The 19,779-nt window shown below is 38.9% G+C and overlaps 2 protein-coding genes across 4 annotated transcripts in view; one reads left to right on the plus strand and one right to left on the minus strand.

Moving 5' to 3' along the window:
- LOC105476102 (TSPY like 5) overlaps positions 1 to 19,779 on the plus strand; it is a 321,338-nt gene that overhangs the window by 201,136 nt on the left and 100,423 nt on the right. The window lies entirely within an intron of this gene.
- LOC105476099 (carboxypeptidase Q) overlaps positions 1 to 19,779 on the minus strand; it is a 494,234-nt gene that overhangs the window by 69,620 nt on the left and 404,835 nt on the right. For 2 of the 3 annotated variants that reach the window (XM_011731752.3, XM_071067973.1), the window contains exon 7: positions 7,807 to 8,008. In XM_011731752.3, the coding sequence (XP_011730054.2) occupies positions 7,807 to 8,008 (202 nt within the window). Of the gene's footprint in view, positions 1 to 5,950; positions 6,074 to 7,806; positions 8,009 to 19,779 lie in introns of those variants that run through there. The other variant, XM_011731754.3, reaches the window with a different exon arrangement.

The raw sequence follows: 19,779 nt of genomic DNA on the forward strand, positions 1-19,779 counted from the left end.
GGGAAGAGCAGAAGAAGCTTATAAGCCGTTCTGATGAACAATTTCCAGGAACTCAATATTGATGAGGATGTCATACACAGCTGTCTAACAAATAGCAGTCAGTGAATAGCAAGAGCTCTGACTCACCTGAATTAAAGAGGTAAGAGGTAACTACCTACTATAATTCTCTGCATAGCCATTATCAATGTCTAATGTTTTTCTCTATTCTTAATCTATTTCTTTGTTATAGTCTGTATCCTCCCAATGTCCCACCCCTCCATCACAATGTAAACTCCACAAGAGCAGAGACCTGGTGAGTCTTTTTCGTCCTCTATCCTCGGTGTCTAAACAGCACTTGGTTTAGAGTAGGCACTCAGCACATGCTTGCCGATTGAATGAAACTGCCCTGGCTATTTAAATGAAGGCTTGAGGGCTACAGCCACAAATCAGAGAAGTTCCTTTTCATGTTCCCAGTAGGGCGAAGTCTGCTTACCATGGAGCATCAATGCCTTCAAACATCACTGCACAGAGTGTTTTCACCATAAGGGAGGCACCCTTTAATTAGGGACAACAGGGGACATAGAACCGCTGGGCTGCACTATTCCACCTGGTGACTGGAAAACGCAGGAGTCCTGGATCCAGAGGCTGAACCTTCAGTTTACTTTACAGTACCATTCCTACTTGTGTTCTGATGTCTCCTTTCATAGAACATTTTAGAGGAAAGGCCTTTGGAAATGTAGAAATGGAAAGTTTTAATTTAGTTCTGCTTAATGCCATATGAGGTATTGGGCAGAAATAAGCAAGATGGAAAATACGTTAAATTCTGAGTAATCTGTGTATTTGGTACTTCAACGTGGAGTCTGAACTATTATAGAAAATATGAAATAAATTAAAATATGATTTTTAAAACAACACAATATGCAAAGAAAGAGGACAGCTCAATGAGTGACGTTATTACCAAAGTAATCATAACTTACAATTGTGTCTTGCATTACAGTTAGTAAACCTCATTGGCATTATCTTACTCTTCCTACAAACATGGATCCCGCTTATTCAGCATTTGAGTCATGGACATTTTGTTGAGGGCCAGGCAGTTGTAGGCACTGAGAATTCTGAGGAATTCACAACTGATCACAATTAGGAGAACAAGGTAAGTACTAAGAGGAGAGGTGAACACAGGGCATTGCAGGAGCATACCCAGGGGACATTTACTCAGACTGGAGCACATTGCAGAAGGCTTGAGAAGGAGGAGAACAAGGAGCTGCATCATGAGTGAGTGGAAATTAACTGGTGAAAAAAGACAGAATAGGGCAGGTCCAGTGGCAAGGAAGTATGAGAGCAGCAGGTGTGCCCGGAATTTCAATTAGACTTGTATGACTGAGAGACGGATAGAAAGGACTGGAGGAGTCTTTAGGGTTTTCTAGGTATATGGTCATATCATCAGCAAATAGCGATAGTTTGAATTCCTCTTTACTGATTTGGATGCCCTTGATTTCTTTTTTTTTAAATTACCATTTTCATTTGTTTGTTTCCATAGGTTATTGAGGAACAGGTGGTGTTTGACTACGTAAGTTATTTAGAGGCGATTTCTGAGATTTTGGGCCTCGAGTGCAATACTTGTGAGCACTTTAGTCATACATAACACTCTGGAGACAGCAGGGAGACGCTGGAGGATTGGAAGCAAGGAGCAGAGACGATCAGATATTGCAGCTACTTTTAATTATTTACCCAATAGACATCATCGGCTTTTCCCTGAAGAATCCCAATTTTTCTCAAACAGCTTCTCAGGAAGTTGTTTTTCAGTGAATACTGGGCCCCACCCTATGCCTAGGAAGTAAAATTTGATCAGTATAAGCCAATCTAGGTAATTCCACTTTCTATCGCCACTGCATGATTTAGCCACAGACATACGTCACAATTTTGGCCAATAATATGGAGTTTAAGAAACTTGTTTTAGGGCTTCTAGAAAACATTTCCTCACTCTTCAAAAGGGATATCTGTTACAGACATTCTCTCTTCCACTACTGCACAATGTATGAGAGTGTGCTGCTTAGAGCAACTGCAGTCATCCTGGGACCACAAAGGGACAGGCCTGACAAAACTCTACATGCTGAGAATGGCAACATGGAAAGATGCAAAGAACCAAGGTCCCCGATGTGGTGGAATGGCCAAATTATGCACTCTGTAACACCTGCTGCAAAGTTCTTTTTAAGCGAGTTTAAAACCATTATCCCCTTACTGCCATTCTGACTGGGTCTTCTGTTTTATTTTGCAGCCAAAAGCATCCAGGTTGATATACTGATTTTCACTTTAGAAAGTTCACTCTGGAAGCAGTGAGCCAATTAGGTGAAAGAGGATTAAAAATACAGGTTGGGACATTACTAAGAGGCTGCTGTAGGAATCAGTGAGTTTTGGTGAGACAAGTTCTGTGGGGGTGGGGAGAAGGGAATGGGTTTAAGAAATAGGAGGGATTTGGAGTAAACAGGACTTGTGAATGTTTGGCTTTATGTCCTGGATGCTTTTGAGGTTTCTGGATTATGGTGCCTGCTAATGAGATAGGGGACAGAGGAGGAGGAGAACACAAGTGGAGGCTTGGTAGAAATAATGACTCATAGGTTACCAGACCTATTTTGCAGATGAAATAACCAAGTATCATTACTAGTCTGTGTTGTCTGTGAGGGTATGTATGAATCTTATCTGTATTTTTTTTTTAACTACTGATTCTCCAGTACCATACAATAGTTGATTAATAAGGATGCTTAATAACAAATAAATGAGGCTTAGAAAAATTACATCGTTTGCCTATATAGTTAGAAGTTTTGAAGCCAGAATACATACTCAAGTCCTCTAACTCCTTCCAATATACCATCTACCACAAGCCACCACACTAAAAACAACAACAACAAAAAGCTGAATTTCAGGTTCTGAAGCAGAGGAGTAAACTCTTCTTGGAAGATATAGAGTAAGAGTGGGCTCATTCTCTCAGGTCACAGTAAGAGGGTATTTAATTTTTTTCATTAATGTATATTTTGTGAATGCGTTTCTAAAGAAGAAATATATTCAAGAAGGATGCACTTAGGGACATCTAAGAACCATGGATTATACCTCATTGGTGACATACTCAGAATGAAATAGACTCCTTTCATTCTAACCTGGAGCTCAGAATTGGAGAATCAGGCAAAAACTTAAGATTTAAAGCCTCTCTATTATCTGGAGTGAATAGAGACTAGCTAAAATCCCTCTTAGGTCACTTTAAGTCATTTCTTGTATTGTCTTTCAAATTGTCAGGGAATAGCAGTTCACCATTTTATGTGTGCGAATCACTAACGTTTGAAAGATATATCTTCTCTTAGTCTTTGCTCCTTTAAGAGAAATAATCCTTATTGCTCTAGGCTTCCCAATTTATATCATTCTCCCAATATTTTTTATACTTTTTTGGCTCTTTTCTTAGTATTCTTTATTTTCTTCACATTCTTAAACTGAAGTATCTAAAAGCTTGTCTAGACAATAATTATTTCAATGTTTTTGTTTCTGCTAAGTCAGATTTATAAGAATTTAAATGTTTCCCAAAATTAAACCGACAGCTATGGAATAGGCAAAGAATTAGAAATTATTGACCTTAACCTCAAAGGACTGATCACTGCGTATAGGCAGCAGGATGCACATAAACCCCTAATGTTCCAAGAATAATATCACAGTTTGTAATTCACACTCCAGGTTGTGGGATGGAGTCTTGAAGCGCATTAGAAATTTGGGAAAGCAATAGAGCACTACAGACTCAGGAGGGACTCACGAACACTGATGAATACAGAATGAGCCTTAAAGAGGACTGAGGATTTGGAGGGAAAGAATAGGAATATGGAAGGAGGCGGACATGGGAGAAGGCTGGAATCTGAAGATCTAGAACAAAGGTTTATGCAGAAAGTACATCCAAGATGCTTTTTAAAGAAAATCTTTTTCCCCCCAAAGCCTTATATTTATGTTGACAGTTATTCCGTCCATTATAGATATCATCTAGATGGGTAAAAGATACCATCTTTTCTCTCCCAAAGATGACCATATTATAAATTGATCCTTTTGTCTTCTATAATTAATGAAAACAATGTTGAATTTTAATTCTATTTGTGTGATAGATATTTAATTCTATCAGTATTTTGGTAAATAGTATACATGGGACATTGGGGCCTAGTCATCATACAGTCACCTCAAATTATAGAAATTTAATAGGCCTAGAACATGGTAGGGACTCAATAAATGTTTATTGAATCAATGAAAGAAAAAAAGAAAGAAAAAAGGATGGAGTTTAGAAATATTATTTATCATTAATTTTTTAGAAGTTAGGTGAGCAGTTATTTAAATGATAACTTAATTAGTATTTAGAATCCTACCCTGAGCTTTAAGTTATAATTTATCAGGCCTTCACAAATATAGGGTACACAACTGATATATTTTTACTTTCTTTTTTCTTTTTCAGACGAATTCATCTTCATCTTTTTTCTAAAAGTATGGTTCTTCATCCTTTTCTTTCTTTTTTTTTTTAGAATCAGAGTTGGTTTTTTTTTTTTTTCCCCACAGATAGGGGTCTTGCTGTGTTGCCCAGGCTGGTCTTAAACTCCTGGCCTCAAGCAGTTCTCCCACCTTGCAGCCTCTCAAAGTGCTAGGATTACAGGGGTAAGCCACTGCGCACAGTGAAGTTCCTGAAATTTTCAATAGGTAACAGGAGTTATAAGTAGTACCATTGTTTCTTCCAGGAATAGCCCAAATTTGAAATATCAAAGGATAACTCAAAAGTAATAAAAGGAAGACAGCAGTAATTTGGTTCTCTCTTATAATGCTCTAAAGGAAATAAAACAGAATTCCAGGAAACATTTATAATCATCTAAATGAGCTACTGACTTTATGCAAACCTTTCTGATCTTTCAGAGGTAAAGAAGGGAGTAGAACAAAGAATGTGAGAAGATATAAGTAGTTATTTACAATAACAAACTCCTTTCTCTCAGTGGTAAATCACTGTGGAGCAGGAATGGACTGAAATCCTTTGCATAAGCAAGAGCTGAGTAAGATAAACATTTTAGACACTGCCAGAGATTTGGAGACTTCTCAGCATTCCAGACTCCTCAGTGTTGTTGCATATTGTGAGAAAAGGGCCACCAGCCTTGAAGCCAAAATGGCCTGTTCTCAGGGTGACTCCTGCCCTAAGGGCGGTATAGTCTTGGGCGAGTTACTTAACCCTTATGAGTCTTTCTTCATCTGCAAAATAGGGATAATGATAATTGTATCTCCTTCATAGGATGGTTGTGTGGATAAAACAGTATCTGCAAAAAGCCTGAGTACTTCCTACATATTAGTAGTTCAATACATTTTAACTCTTATTAATTCTTTTTTGTTTGTTTGTTTTGAGATGGAGTTTCACTCTTGTTGCCCAGGCTGGAGTACAGTGGCATGATCTCAGCTCACTGCAACCTCCGCCTCCTGGGTTCAAGTGATTCTCCTGCCTCCGCCTCCCAGTTAGCTGGGATTATAGGCTTGCACCACCACACCCGGCTAATTTTGTATTGTTTTAGTAGAGACGGGGTTTCACCATGTTGGTCAGGCTGGTCTCGAACCCCTGACCTCAAGTGATTTACCCACCTCAGCCTCCCAAAGTGCTGGGATTACAGGCATGAGCCACCGCACCCGGCCTCTTATTAATTCTTATGCAACTATAATGGGCTCAGTCTCCCCACTCCATTCTGTTAGGTAGAAATCAAATCTGACCTCACCTTACCATGGCAGAGACAGAAAACGCTTTCTTATTTTAGGTGAAAAGAATCAAATTAGTCTGATCACTCCAAACAGAACCATTCTTATGTAACATGTACATGTGAAGGAATTAAGCTAGAGCCAAGTCTCAGTGATCAAATACAACAAAATAAGAAATCCCTGGGATGGGGAGGGACAAGTTTTTGTTCCCAATTCTGTCTTAGGTTTCAGCTCCTCACCTCACCTTTGGGCACCCCCAGTCTGCACTCTCATTCTCCCACAGTCTACCAGTCTTTTCTTCACAGCTACCACACAGCAGCTTATTCAGGGTTTCTCAGTTTTTAAGAAGTTCCTGTTGAAATATTTCAGAATCAGGAAATATCTAGAATTTCATACAAATGATTCTATATAACTTAAAGGGCAGACTCTCTCCCCTACACTTAGATCATGTCTATCAATGACACATATGTAGATAGTATTGGATCTGTCCGGAGAAGTACAGCATTGTAAATGGAAATGTTGCTTTAAGAAATTTCAAAATACGTTAACATATACACAGAACAAAGAACAAAGGGAAAGAATTTTGGTCTTTGTGTTAGTATAAGAAAAGCTCCTTTTATTTTTAGTTATGAAAGATTATTATAAACCTTAAAACTTAAAATATGCCTTAAAAATCTGCAGTATTGCAAGAATAAGCTTTTTAAAAATCTTAAATCTATGTAGTATGTAACTATTGGTAAAATCTACTTTGCAGCCTGGAAAAAAAAAAATCTGGAGTGGAGTAAGTCCAGAGACACTGTTTTAGTACCTCTGAAATGTTTGTAGCCACAGAAATAGTTCTGAATACAGCAATGTTAAAACTGTTCAAAGGTTGGGCTTCCTATTTGTATAGTACAAATACAGAACAATTTGCAGATGGATCCTTTAACTTTTTTGGATTGTGGATGTAATGGTATTGAGGGAGAAACCTTGAGTCACAAACACTTAAAATCAATAACCTTTTTCAATGGCCAGGCTTAGGTAACTTAGTGAAGTAGTATAAATTTGTCTCTTTAAGACTGTTCTAGAGGCCAGGCGTGGTGGCTTATGCCTGTAATCCCAGCACTTTGGAAGGCCAAGGCAGGCAGATCACTTGAACCCAGGAGTTGGGAGACCAGCCTGGGCAACATGGCGAAACTCTGTCTCTATAAAAAATACAAAAGTTAGCCAGGCATAGTGGTGCACACTCATAGTCCCAGCTACTTGGGAGGCTGAGACAGGAAGATTTGCTTGAGGCCGGGCGGTGGAGGTCACAGCGAGCTGTGATCGTGTCACTGGACCCCAGGCCAGGTGACAGAGTGAGACCCTGTCTCAAAAAAAAACCAAAAAAACAAAAAACAAAAAACAAAAACCAGTTCCAGCTTGTATTCCTGTAAGTAACCTCCTCATGTCCACTCCCATTTCGTAATTTTATCCCTGACCCCAGGGACTTACGACTTCTCTTCGGGATATTCACGTGATAAATCACTGACCAGGGTAAATTAGCTTGTGCTCAACCTCTTGCACAGGAGTCTTTGCATTAAGATAAAATATGATTAAAAGGAAGTACCCCACCCTCAAGAAATCCATCTCTAATGGTAAAATTTCAGATACCACAGTGTTTTAATAGGGAATTATTTGGATCAGGGAAGTTTTTCTAGTACAGGACTAGAACTAGAAGGATATTAGTAGTAATATTTGCCTTCTACTCTATTTCTCAAATTTTGGTTATGAGATCATTTGTGCTATAATCACCAAAGATACCTCCTTAAAAAACAAAACAAAACAATGGATTTTTAGGCCCAATTCCAGAATGACTAAATCAGCATCTCTGGGAGTGAGGAGCTTATAATTTAGAAAGAGTAGGGGGATATAGATGGGTAAACAAATACAAGGTGAGGACTATTATCCCAGTTTTGGAAATCATCAGATTATACCTTGAACAAAAGCTTAAGGTTTCCATGCACAACCTGGCCTACCAGTATTCCTTGTGCTCTATTAAAGTAGAAATTTTATTTTAAATTGTTGGTAACATATAAGGAACATAACTTCATCTTTTGGTCTTACCAGGCACTCCAGCTTGGATCCAAAAGTTGATGTCTGTCCCTTCTCCATGGCGCAGGACCTGAGTGATATTGAGGGGCTGCAGCAGGCTCATAACCTCCTCCATGATGGCCCTGGCCTTTTCACTGCCAGTGAATTGCAGCCCAGTGGGTAAGAAGGTTCCCGTGTCAGACTCCATCACTAGGCTGTAGTTGGAAATATTTACCTAAACACAAGAGAAAGTTGTTTGATTTTTATCTGTTGCTTCTGTGTTTTCTCCTTGGGAACTATCTAACAACAATTACCAAATACTTTACCTCCTCACGGCTGTGCCAAAACACATGTTGCTGTGCCTGACTTAGGGTCTCGTCTGCATATTATCTAACCATTCTGAGATGCACAATTACTCAGCCTAGGATTTGCCAAACTCAAGAGTTGGCTGGAAAGGATTAAAAAAATATAATGAAAGGAAATATAAAGCCCCATATCAAAGATGTTCAGTTATTTCTACTAGCAATAATATTCTTTCAACTAATTTTCTTAAGTATTCACTGTGTTCTGGTATACAATTCCTCCTATGTGGCAGGGATCTCCAGATAGTATTAGCCATGCTCAGAAAAAAGAAGGTATGCTCTGTGAACTTATTTCTTTGCACCTCTTCCCTCTAAATAGATATTCTATCTTATCTTAATTGTGAGTTCTGCCAAAGCTTAAAGACATCAAGCTGACAGGTTTGTCTTGGGGTTCTGATTTTGTTGTTGTTCCATATGTTAAATCCCCAGGGAGGGAGGCAATAGAACAAGGCATGAAACACTGCTATCCCTGGTGTAAAACCGCAGTACTCTAATTCCAGGCAACTCTGCCAGGCCACTAGTTCATAAACTCTTTCCAAATAAAGTCTGGTAAGAAAGCACACAGTTATTTCATGTAGCCAATATTGTCACAGCATGAACTTAGAATATAATAGGCTCTTGACAGGTTGCACAGTTAAATTGCTACCCAGCCCTAAAACTTGGAACTTTAAAATCCTTCAAACTGGCCAGCTCATCCATTTCTCAGGAGCCATCCACATCTTTAAGACTTACCAACTGCCACCTTGGTTGACTTATTCCCAAGCTATCCTTGGACAAACACTGCTACTCATTCCTCATTACTCACCTAGTAAAAAATCAATAACAACATTTGTACATTGCGTCCAGAGAGCTTTCACATTTGCAGTCTCCTTTGGTGTTCTTTGGCCACTCATAAAATAGACAAAGCAGTATTATTAATGTTGCTGTTTTATAGGAAAGGATCTGACAATCAGAGAGGTCAAGTGATTTGCTCAATGTTATACAGCTGGCAAATGGAAGCGCTGGCTCTGAAACTCCCTGCTTTCCAAGACTCCACACTACCTAGCATGGCACTGAAGGGTAAGCAATACTTATTCTGCATTTAGAATGATTTTCCACTTACATAACAATTTGGGGATTGCGTAGCATTTTTTTTCTAAAACAGATTCCATTTTACAATGATTGCCTAACCTTTTGCTCTTGAAGTGTATTGTAGTTACAAGGGCAAGAGCAGTGACAGGTTCTAGAGAAAGATGTTGCTGGCATTTACAGCCCTGAGACACCAACAGTTTTTGTTATTGTTAATGATGAGAAGGTTAATGATGCAGAAGTCTGTTCATATTTCTGTATATGAACAAGTCTAAGGGACTTGTCTTCATGGTGATTTTTAGTGAAAGACCCAAAGCATTTATAATAAAAAGTGCCACCTCAGCTTTCAGCTGAGGTTACTGCATTATGGTAGCATCATTAGAGTCAATGATATGCAAAATATTTGCATTAATGTCTTACATTCAGGGCTCGTTTAACTAGTATATTGATGCTAAGTCAGCAGGTTGACATGTAATTTGGCAGTCCTAAGCCTCTTCCCTTGTATGCCCTGCCATACCCACAACCCTAAACTGTTTCCCTCTCCTGCAAAAAGGAGAAAAGAAAGTTCATAATATATCTTGCAAATGAAAACAGAATTGAGCAATCTTGTTTGTGAGAGTTTCCCTATTGCAGGCAGATCCCATTTTTCCAACAAGAAAATCAGACAAAGTGCTTCTAATCATGTACTATGTATGTTAAAATTGGAGCTACATGATAGGAAGAATCAATATCCTTAAAATGGCCATACTGCCCAAAACAATTTACAGATTCAATGCTGTTCCTATCAAACTACCTATGACATTCTTCATGGAACTAGAAAAAACTATTTTAAATTCATATGGAATCCCAAAATAGCCCAAATAGCCAAGGCAATCATAAGCAAAAAGAACAAAGCTGGAGGCAACTTCAAATTATACTACAGGATTATGGTAACCAAAACAGCATGGTACTGGTACAAAAAATAGACACAAAGACCAATGGAACAGAGTAGAGAGCCCAGAAATAAGGCTGAACACCTACAAGTATTTGATCTTTGACAAAGCTGACAATAAAAGCAATGGGGAAATGGTTCTCCATTTAATAAAGAATGCTGGGATAACTGACTAGCCATACGCAGAAGTTGAAACTGGACCCCTTCTCTACACCATATACAAAAATCAACTAAAGATTGATTAAAGACTTAAATGTAAAGCCCAAAACTATAGAAACCCAGAAGACAACCTAGGCATACCATTCTGGACATAGGAACTAGCAAAGATTTCATGACAAAGATGCCAAAAGCAATCGCAACAAAAGCAAAAATTGACAGATGGAACCTAATTAAGAGTTTCTGTACTGCAAAAAAAAAACTATCAACAGAGTAAACAGACAACCTACAGAACGGGAGAAAAGTTTTGCAAACTATGCATCTGACAAAGGTCTAATATCCAGCATCTGTAAGGAACTTAACAATTTACAAGAGAAAAACAAGCCCATTAAAAAGTGACATGAACAGAGGCTTCTCAGTAGAAGACATACAAGCGGCCAATAAGCATATGAAAAAAAGCTCAATATCACTGACCATTAGAGAAATGCAAATCAAAACCACAATGAGATACCATCTCACACCAGTCGGAATGGCTATTATTAAAAACTAAAAAAATACACGCTGGTGAGGCTGAGGAGAAGAGGGAACACTTATACAATGTTGATGGGAGCGTAGATTAGTTCAACCATTGTGGAAAGTAGTGTGGCAACTCCTCAAAGACCTAGAGACAGAATTACCACTCAACCCAGCAACCCCATTACTGTGTATATACCAGTAAAGGGGGAATAGAAATCATTCTGTATTATAAAGACACATGCATGTGTATGTTCACTGAAGCACTATTCACAATAGCAAAGACATGGAATCAACCTAAATGCCCATCAATGATAGACTGGGTAAAGGAAATGTGGTATATACACACCATGGAATACTATGCAACCACAAAAATAATGAGATCATCTCCTTTGCGGGGACGTGGATGGAGATGGAGGCCATTATCCTTAGCAAACTAACACAGAAATGGAAAACCGAACACTGCATGTTCTCACTTATAAGTGGGAGTTAAATGGTGAGAACACATGGACAGACAGAGGGAAACAACACACACTTGGACCTACCAGAGGGTGGACAGTGGAAGGAGGGAGAGGATCAGGAAAAATAACTAATGGGTACTAGGTTTAATACCTGGGAGAGAAAATAATCTGTACAACAAACTCTCATGACGCAAGTTTCCCTGTGTAACAAACCTGCACATGTACCCCTGAACTTAAAATAAAAGTTTGTAAACAGTGGAGCTAGTTAGCAGTTTGGCTATTAGACCCAACATCAATGAGCAGCCTGGTGAGTTGGACACCACCCTGGGCTCAGTCTATTGTATTCCTGACTCAGCAACTGATACACTGGGCTTCCAAGGCGGGTGAATGGCCTCTCCCTCTGTCCCCAAGTCATGTTACCTTGGTCCTTGGCTTCTGCATCTGTAGGTTGGGACAAAAGCTTGAATAATGAGCCTGTCCATATGAAGCTTCAAGCACCTTTAAAGAAAGGCCTTTAAAGCAAAGAGAAAGTGGATGCATGAATGGAAAACTAGGGCTTCTAATAATGTGTTCATTAAGTGCTTCCTGGTCCTCTTTAACTACAAATGTACAGATGTCCTAGGGACAGGGGGCTTCACAGTTTGTGAATGCCATTGTGCAGTGTCACAGGTTGTTGACAGGAACGTAGAGAATAGTGTAAATAAAGAAGGTTTCAAAGGTGCCCTCGGCTATATATGTGGCAGCCATTTTAGCGGAGAGATCAAGAGTGTAAGCTTCTGAATGATCCAGACTAGGTTTGACCCTCACATCAACCCATTTTTAGCTGTAATGGGGATGATAATGGTACCCAGCTCATGGAATTGTCAAAACAGTACATTGTAAAGGTTAGGGCATAACTAGCACTTGGTAAACAGTAGCATTACTGTTGTTACTGTTCTTGGCACTGAGCATCAACACTTCTCAGATTTTCAAGGATGGTCCCAATATAAGCCCTTTTGTTAGCTGATTACAACGATGGTAGACAGCATTTCTGCGATGTTTCCTATGAGCCAGACACTATGTGTAACGTCTTACAGCTCATCCCATGAGTGTGCACAATCATTCCATCAGTGCTCTCATATTTCTCATCTCACAGATGAAGGAACAGGTTTAGTCAGGTTGACTAACTTTCCCACGGTTACCTTGCTAGTTAAGTGGTGCAGCCAGAATTCCAACCCAGAGGAATTCCTTCCACCTCCTCAGCAGTGCTCACAACCTCTCTACTGCTGGGTCTCCTGAAAGACACTTCTGTCAGGCCACAAGTCCTCATTTTTAATTCAGAAATACAAAGACTTAGTTAAATGCATAGATTAAAAACTTTTTTTTCATGATTGTAACACAAGGTATACTTGGACAGAAGTTATTCCTGCTAACAAAGTAATTTGTTTAAGCCAAGAAAGAAATGAAAACAGAAACAAAAATCTCCTGCTCCACAATTTGCTTCCAACTAGAAATAAAAAGAGTAAAATAATAAAACACCTTTTCAAGCCAAATAAGACAGGATGTGTAGATATCAGTAAACCAGAATTCTGGCATAGGTATAGAAATGTTTGATTTCTATTCGTGTAGAACATTTTTAGTTGCTGCTTACATGACGGCAGCGTTCTATTGTTTTCTATTTATATATAAACATCTCCATATGTTTTCAATAAAGAACTAAGAAAACAAACCACCCACCATCCATGACACTGCTTTTTCTCTACATTTATGTAGTCATTATCTAATTGTTAGCACATGGTGAAGGAGTTGGGAAAATGTCTCTGCACAAAGAAACTGGAATGAATAGCTGTGTCACTGGGCTGTTAGAACTGCTGCTTCTCAGGAATATGTTGTCACAAACATCTTTCTTCCTTAGTGTGCTATGTGTGGGGACATACTCAATGTAGATTTGAAAAGCTGATTATAGCTAGTGACAGGGAGCACAGTAATGCTCATTTCACCCAACCCATTTTAGCACACGTAACAAGATATTCATCCTCTTGTTTATAGGGTGTAGGAAGAAACCAACTTCTAGAGGCTGAATGCTTTATTGCTGAGATAACCAGCACTGATTGAGACAAGCTGAGGCACATAGATGAGGAGGCTGAGCAGCTCAGTGATAAACTCAGATATTATCTGTAAACCCCCGACTTTGTTCTCTAAATAAAGAGAAGCAGCTCTTTATTAGGAGCCATGAAAACTGTCATTCATTACCATGTAATATACATAATGTAATGTAGAGGAATACTTCAAGGTAACCTCTTAAGGTCAGATCATAGGATTAGTTAATATCTGCTCAGGGTTGAGGATTCATAATTTTGTCCTGTGCTATAATCACATGCTATAATACTTCTGTTCCTTTTTTTAAGGGTCAGGCTACTCTGCCAAAGAACAATTTGGTAACCAGTAGCATTCTTTGGGTGCAACGCAAGATTCAAAACAAGAGAAGTGTTTAAAATATATATTGCATGTTTTAAAATACTTACTTCCTGATATAAACACAAGGATGATGTTTGTGTTTTTTGCTTTTATAAAATTCTAGGCTACTTTTCAGAAATATAGACCCAAGTCCAATAATATCTCCTCTTTCTCCAAATTTGGCTTCTTCTTTGTTTAAAAGTTTTTTATTTTCTCATAACCTAGAAAAAATAACCTATGAGACCACCATGAAAAAATAAAAAAAATAAACATATTTTCTCATGTTTCTCAACATGTCTTTGATTTTGACTTAAAGTGACATTGACGTCTCAAGATCAAGTGAAAAGAAAAGAGACTCCTATTTGAATTAATCATGTAGCCTCCTCGATTTATTCTTCAAAGAAGTAAACTCCACACTGACACAGGGCAATTTTAGTACCTCTTTCTTGCCCTGTAAAAGTAAATATTTTATAGATAACGGTGGTGATGCGTTTGGTCAGGTGGTAGCTCAAAACAAGCTCTCAGAAGCAAATCATCTTACAATGTGTGTGCTGAGTTGCTGCAATCCTGTTTTGCAGTTCTGCCAGTGACCCTGAATTCCTAGTTTTGGTGGATGAAGGTGATTTCTTTACAGAGCTTCAGCTCAAACAATTAACATGATTGGATGATATGTAAAGAAGGTTCTCCTGCCGTGCAAAGTAAAAAGATAGCCTTAACTTTCTGGTCAGATCTACCTGAAGTTCAGACTTTTCCTTTTGACCGTTACTTTCAGTCTCCAGCACTCAGTTTTGAACAGCTTTGGGCACCCAAGGGAGAGCCAGGAAAGGGATGATAACATAAATTATTTTATTTGATGGCTCAACTGGCTGCAGCTTGGGGAAATGGGCAGTCTTGGCTAAGTTACATTAGTACCAAAATTGCAGACAGAGTGGGAAACGTAACAGGTGCAGGAGCCTCTGAGGATCTAACCATCTTTTCACTCCACTTGTATTGTGGTTTAGCCACCATCGTACCTGGAGACAGGAACAGAATGAGTAGCTACTGGAGATCCCTTTCCAGACCTATCATTCTGTGTGTATGCACAGAGGTATTCTGTTCTGAGACACACCTCTGTTTTCAGGCAGTCCAATGTTTACAATGTCATTTGAAGCACTCTAGATCTTAGTGAATTCACCTCTTGTGCTTGTTAAGGTCCGTGGATAACCCTTAAACTTACCAAAAACACACGATCCCTGCATAAATGACACTATGGTAATAACAGTGAGCCAGAAGGCTAAAAATGTGGCATAAACATTAGCTAAAAAGAGTAATTTTATTTGTATTATATAGCAAATCTGACTGCATTTGATGTATTTTTTTTAAAAAATGCAATATCCAGGATATTCGGTAGATAGACTTAAAAAAAGGCTTACATAGCAAATTAATATCTATCTCAGCTTCTAATTTTATTCTTTCATGTTGAAGCAATATAATAATAATAGAAGTAGTGGGACTCAAGAGCTCACAATTAAATTGCGATTCATTTAATGCTATATATTGGTCAAGTGTTTCATGCTACTGGTTTCATATTCATTTCAGTATGCTGTTGTAGAAGAGAAAGTGCCAACACAGCTGGTTTTGTAGGAGCAGACTTCCCTGCCTTTTTCATTCTCTATCCTTCTCAGTCCCCTCTTCTAACAGGTTATCTGTCAGTCTTTCCTGTTATACCCACCACACTACAATTCTTCTCCAGGTTCAAAAGGCAACAACTAAATTGCCTGCATGAAGAACCTTTCCTTCATTTGACCATTTTCCTTCAACACTGTGACATGCTAAATAAGCTCACACATAAAGATGTGTTTCTTGTTTTTGATGACATTGTTGTACCAGCCAAGATAGTGCTTTCTGGTTGACCTCTAATGCCCTTCTCTTGGCTGGGAAGACTACAGCAGCTTGTTCAAGTCCCTTTCTAAGGTTATAACTGACAGCTAAGTTCATCTATCTATAAGTAGACAGGTTCTTTTAAAAAATATAGTACTCATCATTTTCTTGTCCTGCAAAAATAGACTATACTATACTCTAGAAACCAAATATTTACTCAATCCTAGGGTGTATTAGGGTGTATCATATTAAAACCCAATTTGTGAGTTTTTCTTTCTCTATAGCCTACAGACAAGTACTTTCAGCATTTCTGGATTTTGACAATATCCCCTATGCCTTATTTGATCAAGTACTCTTTACCAATATTAGTAAAGATGATAAATACAGCTTTAGAAATAATTATGTTTTCTTAGGCGGGCCTTTCCTTCTTTTTCAAAAGAAAATTAGCAGGTTTGAAACCTTATGAAAAACAAAAGTACCAAAATAGGAACTTCAGGGCTCTTGGTCTGCTCAAATGACTTCATGCCCTACTTCTGCCCAAGCCTTCTGTGACTACCATCCATATCCCTCTCTAATTTGTTGGCCTATTGCACTTCATTCAATTTTTCTTAATATCTGCCTTGCTCCTACAAAAATGTAAGGCTTTCTACAAGAAAATATCCTAATGCTGTACTAAAAGAGTAGGTAAATGCACTAGAACTAAGAAAATGCCATGAACACAGGAATCACATGTGTGTGGATCTCTGCCATCTCTCTAGATTAAATAACAGAACTAAGCACATAGTAGGTGCACAATAAATGTTTAAGGCAAAGGAAAAGTCAAAATTTGGAACATTTTGACACAGCGTCAATTGCAACTTGAGGATGTAATTTAGCTCTAGCTTGTGGCTGCCAATGTAAGAGGGTGATTGATGTATTACTGAGCTCTCATTATCTAGGAAGAGAAAGTGCACCACCAGCTCCTTGAAAAAAGCAATATTTTTTTCTAGCACTCAATTCTAAGAGTAATTACATGGTTCTTTATATGAGGAACACTGGACAAAATAATGGACACAGTCTCCAATAACAGTTTTACAAAAGATGCAGAAACACTTTTCCTAACACTATTTCCTACATATTGATCCTCGATTAAAGCCAAAAGCAAAATATTAAGTCACATTTCAGAAAATGTGTTTTTTCAGGAAGCAAAATGTATTTATTCAACAGTTATTTTGACATAAACTGAGTGATAGGGTGACTATACATTTTTGTTTGTCCTAGGAAGTCCCAGTTTACATCCCCTGTCTTGGTGTCAATTGAGCCTCCTTTCTCTTGCAAACATTTCCTGGTTTTAATAATAAATCATATTTCCAACCTACATATGAGGGTATCTGTATATGAAGATGACTAAGATAGGGTTGTTTTCCTAAAGGAGGGGAGGGTTTACTAGCAGAGGCAATAACTGGCTAATATATTAAATGTGATGAGTTCTATGAATATGTACAAAGAAGGAAAAACAACTACTGAAAAGTGTTGGCAAAAGCTTGGTAAAAGAGGTGATGTTTGGCCTCAGCAAGTACCCTAGATTGAAAGTTTTCCCATGAGAGCAGGGATCTTGTTAGTTCATCAGCATGTTCTCAGAACCTAGCTAACAGGCACTCGAAAATACTTGTCAAATGAACAAATGACTTTATTTTAAGCATCCAACTAATGTTGTCCAGAAGGTAGCTTTCCAAGAGAGGATCAGAGCTTAGGCAATCTCTAAAAGGATAAATATAAGCATGTTCTGTAGAGCATCTCACTCTCAAACATTAGTTGCCCCTCCTAGAATTTTTGTAGCATTAGTGAAAAATGTAAAGTGGAAACCATTAGTGAGCATCAAATTTCAAATCTGTGATGGAGCTGCACTTGACATTTGTTTACTCCTGGAAATGCTTTCTTCCCTTGGCTTCTGGAACCTCAGACTCTTGGCTCTTTTTATGCTTTACTGGATGATCCTTCCCATTTTTCTTGGAAAATGAATGGAAAATAATAGTTACCCTCTCACAACACCCCTGTCTCCTGTCCAGTGGAAGTTCAGCTTCTGTGTTTTCAATGCTGTGATCGTTGGTTTTGCTCTCCAGGGAATATAGTGCCTTAGAGGCCCTGTCTCTTCATCTTGAAGATCCCCTGGTCCTAGGGTCTGTATTATCCACAAGCCTCCTTTATCACATCGTCATGACCCTCACTGGAATCAGTCTCTCTGAACTGTTTTCTTCCTCCTCCCGATGTCTCAATCCCCTCTCTATATAATAGAATAATAAAAATAATAATAAGAAAATTATTATTTTCTTTCTCATTTTTCTCATCATTCTGACCAATAGACATTGGGGTGCTCAGAAACAGACTAAAGGCCTCTTCTTTTCTCTATCACACTTTCTCTGTTGGAACCCTTATTTAGGCTCATGGTTTTAAATAAATCTGTATGGTGATGAGTTCCAAATTCATATTTTCATGTATCTCCTGAATTCTAGACTCATGTCCAACAGCTACTCAGTATCTCTACTTAGATGTCTAATTGCGTATTAGTTTCCTATTGCTGCTATCACAAATTACCACAAAGTCACGGACTTGTAACAACACAATTTGTGTGTGTGTATGTGTTTGTGTGTTTTGAGACAGGGTCTCACTCTGTCACCAAGCCTGGAGTGCACTGGCATGATCTTGGCTCCCTGCAGCTTTGGCCTTCCAGGCTCCAGAAATCCTCCCCACCTCAGTCTCCTGAGTAGCTGTGACTACAGGTGCACCACCACGCCCAGCTAATTTTTTTGTGTTTTTGTAGAGACAAAGTCTCGCCATGTTGCCCAGGCTGGTCTCGAACTTTTGGGCTCAGGCGATCTGCCCACTTTAGCCTCCTAAAGTGCTAGGATTATAGGCATGAGCCACTGTGCCTGGCGTAAAAATTTATTCTCTAATAGTTCTGGAGGTTGTAAGTCCGAAATAAGCCTTGTAGGGCTAAAATCAAGGTGCTGGTAGAGCTGGTTCCTTCTGGAACTCCTCTCTTGCTTATACACCCAAAATACAATCTATCAACAAATCTTGTTGGCTCTGTTTTCAACATAGACCTACTCTCTGACAACTTCCCATCAGTTCCAGTGTTCTGACTCAGTCCAAGCGACCACCAGCTTTCACCTGGAGCACTGCAGTAGCATCCTGTCTCCCTATTTCAACCCTTGCCATCCTTCAGCCTATTTAAAAAAATGGGAGAAATGATTTTGGTCAGGTAGAATCTGAGGGCAAGAGTTGAGTTATTATTTATTTGGCTTTATGACTAAAGAAGCCTCAAATTGTCTACAGAAAATGGAATTGAACCTCAAAAAGGCTGAACAAGTTAGCCACAAAACTGTCTCTATCCAATTACATCAGCTGACTTATTGAAGGAAAGGTGGTGCATTCAATGGCTTTAGGAACTGGTGGCAACAATAGCCCCGGAGAAAGGAGAGAGGGGATTGAGACATCGGGAGGAGGAAGAAAACAGTTCAGAGAGACTGATTCCAGTGAGGGTCATGACGATGTGATAAAGGAGGCTTGTGGATAACACAGACCCTAGGACCAGGGGATCTTCAAGATGAAGAGACAGAGCCTCTATGGGCACTATATTCCCTGGAGAGCAAAACCAACAATCACAGCACTGAAAGCATAGAAGCTGAACTTCCACTGGACAGGAGACAGGGGTGTTGTGAGAGGGTAACTATTATTTTCCATTCAGATGGAGCATTTATATGAAGAAAACTCCATGCCTATGGCTGTCTGTAGACTTCTCCCCTGAACTCTACACTTAAAACATTTTGTTATTTCAATAAATTTAGGGGTACAGTGTTTTTTTGGTTACATGGATGCATTGTATAGCAGTGAAGCCTGGGATTTTGGTGCACCCATAACCTGAGTAGTATACATTATACCCAATAGGTAGTTTGTCATCCTTCATTCACCTGCCACTCTCCCCCTTTCTAAGTCTCCAATACCCATTATACCACCCTGCATATCTTTGCATACCCATGACTTAGCTCCAACTTATAAGTGAGGACAGGTGGTATTTGGTTTTCCATTCCTGAATTACTTCACTTAGAATAATGGCATCCAGTTCCATCCAAGTTGCTGCAGAAGATATGATTTCACTCTTTTATGGCTGAGTAGTATTCCATGGTGTATATGTACCACATTTTCTTTATCCATTCATCTATTGATAGACATTTAGGTT

This window comes from Macaca nemestrina, chromosome 8 (assembly GCF_043159975.1).
Source record: "Macaca nemestrina isolate mMacNem1 chromosome 8, mMacNem.hap1, whole genome shotgun sequence".
NCBI classification, from domain to species: domain Eukaryota; kingdom Metazoa; phylum Chordata; class Mammalia; order Primates; family Cercopithecidae; genus Macaca; species Macaca nemestrina.